The following is a 9,055-nucleotide window of genomic DNA, read 5'->3' on the forward strand; positions in this document are numbered from 1 at the left end:
GCCGCCAAGAATGTTTTGATTCTGGCAGAGAACGCGGGGAAGAAAAGCACATAACTCGGGCTGTTTACTTATCTATTGCAAATGATAATTTCTAATAAAAATAGCAATGAAAGAATGTACTGAAATGATATTTGTGTTCAACATTTCAATCGAATTATACAATGAAAACTGTTGAAAACCGTTGGCTCTCAGCCACTCCACAAAGCTTTTTCGATATTCAGGAAAACATACATAATTTAAACATTCTAAATTATGACGTTCTCCTAAAATTAAGAGCTTTAAAAATAAAAACCGAGGATCCATCAATCGAGTGCAGAATTCCCGTCGGAGGTTTTTCTGATGAGCAACCGGATGTAGACCACATGACAACTTTCCGTCCCCACGTGTGTAGGGATGTGAAGACAGTCAGGTTTCGTTCTTCCACTAAAACTGCGAAAATCTTACACCTTTATCTGAAGATTTACCTTACACTCTTTAGAAATGGCTGACATTGTGCAACAACGATTAGAGGAGAGAATACCAGCGCTTGAACAGTTGGAAAGAGTCGGTTTGTTCACCAATAAAGAAGTCAAGTGAGTATTACTGCACACACAAACACAACAGATAAAAACAAGCGGTTCTGCTCTGAAACGGACAGATTCCTCAAACAAGGCTTTTGTTTCAGGTCTATGTTAAAAAGATCTACTGCTCTGGAGTACAAGCTGCACCGAACAGTTCAGAGTAAAGACGATTTTATTACATACATACAGGTCTGTATTGACAGAAGGCTGTTTAATATATTTTGTTTTCAAATTACCTTTCTAACCCGTTACAAGATCCTAATAGATTAATATGAGACGTGTAATTGGGTGTTTTTGTTTCTGTTCTTCATCAGTATGAAATAAACGTCCTAGAGCTTATCAAGAAAAGGAGAGCAGTGAGTAGAGCTTTTGTTTATTTCTTTTTAAAGTATATTTTTAGTCATGGGTAATCCTGACATTGTGGAATGGTAAAAGTGAATATATGCCTTTGAACTGTACTGTTATGTTTACAGAGAGTTGGTTACCATTTTAAACGGGAGGAAATTGAGTATCCCATCATTCATCGCATAAACCATGTTTTCAGAAGGTCTACAACAAAGTGGCAGGTTGGACAATATGCAAAAAACAAAACAAAAACAATAACCTTGCTTTAGATGTTGTAATTTGTTGTTAATTTTTTTTCTTGCTTCAAATCAATGCACTTTCTGTAGGAGGACGTGCAGCTCTGGCTTTCACATGTTGCCTTTAATAAAAAATGGGTATGTGATTTTGTTAATAAACATGAATTAAAAAAATTGCCTGTGCTGTTTTTTTATGGTTGTTAATTATTAAATTCTGTTCTCATCATCTTTTTATTAGGGCACAAAGACTCAGCTCAGCAAGGTGTTGTCATCAATGTTAGCTATCCATCCTGACAAACCAGGTAAGCTTTTATTTCAAAAAGAAAATAAATTTAGTTTTAGTTGGTTTGCCTAAAATCTTTATTGTTCTATAAAGTATTCATATTCATTTGGTTTAGATATGTAAGAAATTTCAAAGCCGATGGCCTGCCACAAATAAAATAATATTATAATACTTGCAGCTTTGTGGATAATGGCTGCTAAGTGTGAGATGGAGGACAGAAACTCTTCAGAGAGCGCCCGACATCTCTTCCTCCGCGCCTTGCGCTTTCATCCTGAGAATAAAAAAGTCTATCAGGAGGTGAGGAGACACTTGCATCTCTTTGAACTGGCTTGTAACAACTAATAAAATATTTGATTATAAAAGGTCCATAATTTGTCTGTGCATAGTATTTCCGGATGGAGCTCATGCATGCTGAGAAACTGAGGAAACAGCAGCAGGAGTTGGAACAAGCTAAAATAGATGTGGTAGGTTTATAGGTGTATATCTGAGCCCTTTCTTGGGTAAATAAAATGCTAATTAAAAAGCAAGTAACAAAACATGTTTTCTCAATTTAGGGGGAATATAATTTTTCTCCGGAAATCTTGAGTGGGAAACTTGCTGAGGTGGTGTACAGGGATGCTGCACAAAAAATTAAAGGTCAGATAAATTTCCACATAACTGTTTAACGCAACAGGTTGTATTAGCTGACTGCTGTAAATTTATCTGTCTTGTCTTATCAGGGGCTGAATTCATCTTGTCGCTGCTACAGATTGCTGCTATCTTTGACTTCACAAAGGAGCTACAGGAAACCATCCTCCAAGAGTACATAGTCTTTTCCCCTTTTACCTACCATTTCTGGGATCAGACGATTTACGCAGGCAGACACGTGTCTTGCTGTTTTTTTTTTTTTTTTTTTTTTTTTAAGTTGATCACCTTAAAGGGATAGTTCACCCAAAAATGAAAATTATGTCCTTTATTATTCACCCTCATGTTGTTTCAAACCCATAAGACCTTCGTTCATCTTCAGAACACAAATTAAGATATTTTTTTTATGAAATCAGAGAGCTTTCTGACCCTGCATAGATGGCAACGGAACTACACACGTTCAAGGCCCAGAAAGATAGTAAGGACATCGTTAAATAGTCCATGTGACATCAGTGGTTCAACAGTAATTTTATAAAGCTACTAGAAAACTTTTTGTGTGCGATGGAAACAGAAATAACAACTTTATTCAACGATGATTCCATTCCATGGCTTCCACCATTCACGAGAGTACCACTACATGCGTGTGGTGCTGCTGACATTGAACACGCATGTGCTGCGTGAGAGTTGTGGTACTCTCGTGAATGGCAGTGAGTATTTAATGACAGAACTTTCATTTCTGGGTGAACTATCCATTTAGTTAGAGGTTGACTGATTTATAATTTTTGCTGAATAAAAATGCTGTCGGAGTTATTGTAAATGAACAGATTAACGCTGAAACTAGTATTGGGGAAAATCCATTTACAGGAAGTCCTGAAAAGGTGATGTTTAAATACTGTTTGTGTTCAGACTGCAGAGTCAGTATGTCGATGACTGCATGATGTGGGATTTCATGGCTAAGCGTGAGCTGGATGCTGCTGGGGCTCCAGAGCTCCAGTCTGCGAAAGGAAGAGCTTCTGATACAGACCGTAGAGAAGAACGCTGCTGTGTTGTTTATGAAGAGGCTTTTAAGAGCCTTAATACAGGTATCAAGATGTAACACTAGAATTCAGTGGTGGAATATGAGTGGATTCTCATGGTTTTAGCAGTGTGTTATTTGCTTACTTATGTGTAATTTATTTTTGTAGAGGCCATGTGGACATGTTATGTCACATTCTGTCTTGAGAGATATAAGCGGAAGACAAATGTCAGTGAACTCAAGGAAAAGGTAATAAAACTGATTTTTTTTTTCTTCTTCTTTTGGTTGGGGGGGGGGGGGGTGTTTCAGTGTTCCAGTGTTCATGATAATCTTGATCAGATTAACATGGACTTGCTGTATTTGGGAAGTTTGATTTATTATATTAAACCATATTTATATTTCTGATTATTATTATTTTATTTATTTTTTGGACATATTGTGCCTGTTCACTTTTTCAGAGGAAGGAACGATTACTCCGAGTCTTACAGAGTGCTCATGATGCCAAGCTTTTGCAAGAGTCATTCTACAAGAACTGGGTAATGTTCACTCTTAGCATTGGAATCTAATCACAAAACCTCCTGCTTAAACACCTTGTGCAGAACTTGATGCTGCTGCAGGTATAATGTAGGCCACTTTCTATTTCCTCAACAACAAAAAAAAACAGGTACAGGTCCTGCTGTCGTCAGGGGATACAGTGTCTGCTGCCCAGATCGCCATTACAGCCACCCAGTGCTTCAGCCAATCAGTTGAGATGTGGAGCTTCAGCCTCCAGACATTGGTCCAGCTGGAGAGCACAGAGGCGGGACATCTATTCCAGGAAGCCCTGAAACATGTGAATCCCAAGGTAGCGGTTGTGCCACAGCTACATCTAAGTGGGACATCTAACAGCAGATTTTTCCCTAATTAGTCCACTTGAACAAATTAACTTCTTCTGAATGCTTTTCCTTAAAAAAAACAATTCAATAACAATTGAATAACATTAATTGGCTTTTATCCAAAGTAAAACTTAACATTGCTTTTAAGACACAGTTTATCAGTAAATGCATTCCCTGGGAATTAAACTCCAGACCTTGGTGTTGCCAACATAATGCTCTACTGTTAAGCGATAAGTGTCATCCTCTGCTTGTCTAACTCCGCTCTGTCCTCAGCACTCTTTCATAAACCAGCTAGTGAGAAATGTAGTTGTAGTTACATAACCCTGCATAGAGGCTGTTTTCCAACCACATGGGAACATAATGCTATAGAGTGATATCAGCATGCACAGTTATCCTGTTTCATTTCTCAGTCTTTCTTTATATCTGTGTGTTTTTTGTTTGATTGTTTGTTTTTTTTCCCCAAACAATATGTCAGTTTCTTGCGAAATTAGAAATATTAAGGTAGAAAAATGAGGGAACCCATTACTAATGAAATGTAATACGATGAGGTCCAAAATTCTTGTAGCAGTAGTGCAAATGCTCTTATTTTCATGAATTGTATTATCAGAAGCCTAAACCCAATGATATATTTAATAATCGGTCTATAATATGTTCTACAGGAAAGTCTTCCATTATGGCAGCTGCATGCTGATTGGTGCATGACCTCACAGAGACCAGAGGACACGGAGACCTTTTTTCAGGTGGGACATTACTTAAAAATATGTTTGCACTAAAACCCATCCAGGACCAGTTGATGGTGGATAAACAGGCAATTAGATCATTTCTGATATGTTTTTATAGTCCTGGTTCCTTAATGTTTAACTTGATTACATAAGTCTTAATTCTAATGTAGTCCACAGTGTTAATGTATATAATGTAATTAAATTGCTCCTGATCCTGTACTTGCAGAAAGGTCTTCGGTCCCTAGTACCTGCAGTGTCATCTGCCATGAAGGAAAAATACCTTGAATGGTCATATAAAACTGGTGGTTACAAAAGCGCTAGAAAAACGTTCACAAGGTACACATCAAACACAGCTGTGCTCTATGGTTCTCTTTCTTTCTGTATATACAGTGGGTCCTAAAAGGCTGAAGCCACTAATAAAAATATTTATTTTGCATTGTTCTAGTTTAAAAGAGTTGTTTTAATTCCAAATCCGGAAATGTTATTTTCAGTTTTAATTTTAAATATTAGATTTTCAATGTGGTTTTAGACTTTTGGAACACTACTATATATAGAAATTGGGCATAAGCGATTTTAAAACAACCTCTTCTCTTGGATTTCAGCTTGCATGAACACAGACCCTTCACAAAGGCATTCTTCATGATGATGATAGAGATTGAGAAAGAGCAGGTAAAGGTGATGTAGCACCTGTCAGCTTTCTAAAATCTCTAGTAACCAGCAGACATGTATATAAACACATACAATGTATTACTGATTTGTATTATTCTCCCAGGAGACACCAAAGATGAGTAACCTGAGAGACTACTATGAGCGAGCGCTTCGTGAGTTTGGATCCTCAGATGAAAGTGAGTGTGATTCATTGCTTTAAGCCTTTGTAGTGGCAACTCTCTTTCATACTTTGAGTCATATATTTTACTAGTCGTCAACCAAAATAATTTGATGTTTTAGATCTCTGGATGGACTACATCAAGGAAGAGTTGGGAAGACACGGAAACCCAGAGAACTGTGGGAAGCTCCACTGGAGGGCTGTTAAGACCCTGGAGGGTGAAAGTGTTGAACGTTTTACCACGAAGTACACACTTCTGCAGACTGGGCACATGTAAAAACAGCATAAATCTTCAGTGTGTTTTCTGTATTGTTCATATTTGGACCACAAACTGGCTTCAGTGATTTCTCTTTGAAAATCCCAATTCCCATGTTGCAGTCTGTAAAGGGAAAAATGAAGTTCAAACATGTTGATGCATAGACATTTGTGCTTTTCTGTTGTTACAGTAATAAACATTTTATAACATAAAATTGTCTTAATGTTAAAGAAATGCTTTACACTGTGTTTTAACAGATCCTGACTTGCACCAGCACACTAAACAAATGAACAAACAAAAAAAGTTAAATACAAACATGTAACCGAAGAGAAATGCTGGAGTAGGTTGCATCAATTTCAAATACTGTGACTTCTTTTGCATTATAAAGTTAGACATTAATTTTGTTATCACAGAACAGGTGTAATTTTCATTAGCAGTTTTTATTTGTTTTAGTTTTTTTGCACTAGGAAAAAGTTTCTAAGGAAACATGGTAAAAGTAAAAATATGAAACACAACGGTGCGTTAACTGATGTCACAGCTTTAACATGAAATAAAAGTTGTCATTTATACATAGTAATAGATAATACACTGATAACGTTGTGTTAACTACATCAGATATCTTTGGTGATTAAGGACACTTCAAGTTCTCTCTCAAGTTGTAAAAAGAATTTAATCGCAGTCTCTCATTAACAATGGAGTTAAGAAATAAGCTGTATGAGATGTCATAGGCTAACAATAAATAAATGACATTATGCTTAGTCATTGGCAAGTTGAATGCTTTGTTAAAAGTAACCAAGACACACAAACTGACTCCCTTGACAATAACCGCAAACCGGTTGAAAAGCCTGCTGATCCAGTGGTTGTTTTGTGTTTGTTCGGCTGTAACCAAGCTTGTGTAAAGAACTGTGGGCAGGTAGCATCTCTGAATCCTTTCATCTGTGGTAGCCAACAACAACCTCAAAATCCATTACAGGACATGGTGGAATACTATTTTTAATTAAGAGACACACCTATTTTGGTTTACCAGATTACACTGAATCACAACAGATCATACCGTAGGGAAATTTCAACAGAATTTGAAATTAATAAAGTTTAGTCGGTAATAAATTAGGTGAAATTCAGACATGCTAAAATCCCTTTAAAATTATCTGAACATTGCTTGACGTCAACATGGTCCCAGAATTTCAATTTCCTCTGCCATCACTGATGTAGTCTTGCACACAAACAATGGCTGAAATTTTGTGTCAGTGCTTCCTTAGCAGAATGTAGGTGAAGAGGGCCACAAGTCCAGCAGAGAGCAGGCCAATGACACACTGGTGGATGGTTATAGCACTCTCCAGTGAGTGAATGCGTTCTTCCATGGCACTGGTGTGGATGTAATCATAGATTGAGGCCCCGATGCCCCACACCACCCAGACTGCATCCACCAAAGCCTTCATTGTGGGAGACACCATTCAGTGTGTGGCTGCTCCACAGTGTGGGATCCGCACAGCAGCCCTCACTCACCCCACTCCCACTAAGGGACAGAGAAGAGAATTGGTACAGCATGCCGAAAGCCTGAGGAGCACATAGTATATTGACAAAAGACAGCAAAAGCTTAACCAGCATAACCTTTTTTTATTATTATATATTAATTATTTTAGAAAAACACCTGGGGGCATGGTCAAATTAAAATACACTCTCAAAATAAAGTAGCAACACTGTCTGGGTACAATGTACATAGTTTATACATTTAATGTTCTATGCACCCTCTATTGTAATATTTCTTATTATAATATCTTGTCTGGTTCTACAACAAATTCTACTGCATGTAAAAGGGATAGTTCTCCAAAACTGTAATTTCATTATAATCATTTAGTCACCGTCAAGTTGATCTAGACTATTTTCCTAATTCTGCAGAACATAGAAGACATAAATGTGTCAGTATTTATGTATGCATTAATTATGTATGCATTAGTTAAGTTATTATTATTATGTCCGTACATTGGAAGTCTCTTTTTGGTCACCAACATTCTTCAAAAAATATCTTATTTTCTGTTCCACAAAAGAAAGCAAGAAAGCAAGTCATACAGGTGTGGAACAATGACAAAAAAATATTTTTTGGTGAACTATACCTTTAATTCCAAGTGAAAAGCATTTCACTACCATCACACTGAGCGTGTGACTAAATAAAGTTCTGCTTGAACAGATGTGTGGTTGTACAATTATGCATCATAAAAGAACAACACTGAACGGATTCCTCACACTAAACTAAGGGCACTTTATGCCTGTCTACACTTTGACGATGACAGCTGACGACAAGGTCCTGTTTGACTCTTATTTTTATAAGAATTTGTAAAATTATGCAATATGTAATTCCTATTATTGGAACACATGACAACACACAGAACAATAGTGCAGGCATCTTCACGATCCCACTAATAACTTTTAATATTCAAAATGGAAAATAATCAAAACAATGTAGGCGTTTGTATGAAGAATTATTTACAGGACGTTCTGGGGCTTCCATACAACTGAAAGAGATGCTGTTTTATATTATAACGTATTTGCTTGTAATATTGACGTTTCTTTTGTTACTGCTTTTACCAGTCAGTTTGCCCACCTGACAGAACGACCCCAGATACGACTCACAGCCCTAATGTTTACATGTTGTGAAAACAATTGAAAAGCCCGTACCACTGCCTACTCGATCACGAGGAACTGTACAACAACTTTGCACTGATTTACAGGCCTTCAGTGCTCAGCTCACTAGGCCCATCGTATATCTCCCTATGGGTATAAGCATCATCCGTGCTGAATAAAATGCACTATGTGTGAATTAGTATCAGACAGTTTTGAAAGAAGCAAGATCACAGCATTTAGGGAATCATGAGAGAGAGAGAGTCGTCAGAGATGAAAACAATCGTCAGCTGGCATCACTGCTCAAACAAACAGCATGATGAACAATGATGAACACTCACCAATGGATCGTCGATGTTAGCTGAACAACGAATGCAATGTGGATGATCATTCGTACAGCTGAATATTTTGTTAAAATATACCGGGCCGTATGACAGAAATCCTCTACCCCCCGCCGCGAGCCTGAAGCGGCTACCGTGATGACGACATTGTAAAGGGCGTGTCTTCCACTGACAAGCAATTTCAGTTTATTATTTCAGCTTGTGTACAAAACGAAAAATCTGTTTAAATATAATGTGGGGGGAAAAAATCAACAACATAAACAACGAAAAAAAATCTTTACAAACACAATACTGGTTATTAATCTGGCTTTTAAAATATTTTTGTTTATATGTTTTCATGTCCTGTTTATTTT

General features: G+C 37.2%; 1 protein-coding gene and 1 long non-coding RNA gene across 2 annotated transcripts; one reads left to right on the forward strand and one right to left on the reverse strand.

Moving 5' to 3' along the window:
- The first annotated feature begins 28 nt into the window (after window positions 1-28).
- utp6 (UTP6 small subunit processome component) lies at window positions 29-5,956 on the forward strand. Its single transcript, XM_059560517.1, has 19 exons — window positions 29-572; window positions 665-749; window positions 875-916; window positions 1,034-1,126; window positions 1,232-1,279; window positions 1,380-1,443; window positions 1,603-1,721; window positions 1,811-1,888; window positions 1,979-2,060; window positions 2,144-2,225; window positions 2,955-3,130; window positions 3,233-3,312; window positions 3,522-3,599; window positions 3,728-3,907; window positions 4,598-4,678; window positions 4,887-4,996; window positions 5,263-5,329; window positions 5,433-5,505; window positions 5,609-5,956. Exons 1-19 carry the CDS (start codon window positions 481-483, stop codon window positions 5,761-5,763), a joined length of 1,785 nt encoding a protein of 594 aa, XP_059416500.1. The 5' UTR covers window positions 29-480; the 3' UTR covers window positions 5,764-5,956.
- A 207-nt stretch (window positions 5,957-6,163) lies between these two features.
- LOC132151946 (uncharacterized) lies at window positions 6,164-8,842 on the reverse strand. Its single transcript, XR_009436457.1, has 2 exons — window positions 8,703-8,842; window positions 6,164-7,258 (listed from the first exon to the last, which is right to left on the reverse strand). It is a non-coding gene; the product is annotated as an uncharacterized LOC132151946 (long non-coding RNA).
- Between the last annotated feature and the right edge of the window lie 213 nt (window positions 8,843-9,055).

The sequence above is a fragment of the Carassius carassius genome, chromosome 10 (assembly GCF_963082965.1).
Source record: "Carassius carassius chromosome 10, fCarCar2.1, whole genome shotgun sequence".
In the NCBI taxonomy this organism is placed as follows: domain Eukaryota; kingdom Metazoa; phylum Chordata; class Actinopteri; order Cypriniformes; family Cyprinidae; genus Carassius; species Carassius carassius.

Coding starts and splice junctions, on each gene's coding strand:
- utp6 (XM_059560517.1), top strand. CDS start 481: ATGGCTGACATTGTGCAACAACGATTAGAGGAGAGAATACCAGCGCTT. Junction 3,131..3,232: donor TTTTAAGAGCCTTAATACAG/GTATCAAGATGT, acceptor TTATTTTTGTAG/AGGCCATGTGGACATGTTAT. Junction 3,908..4,597: donor TGAAACATGTGAATCCCAAG/GTAGCGGTTGTG, acceptor TATGTTCTACAG/GAAAGTCTTCCATTATGGCA.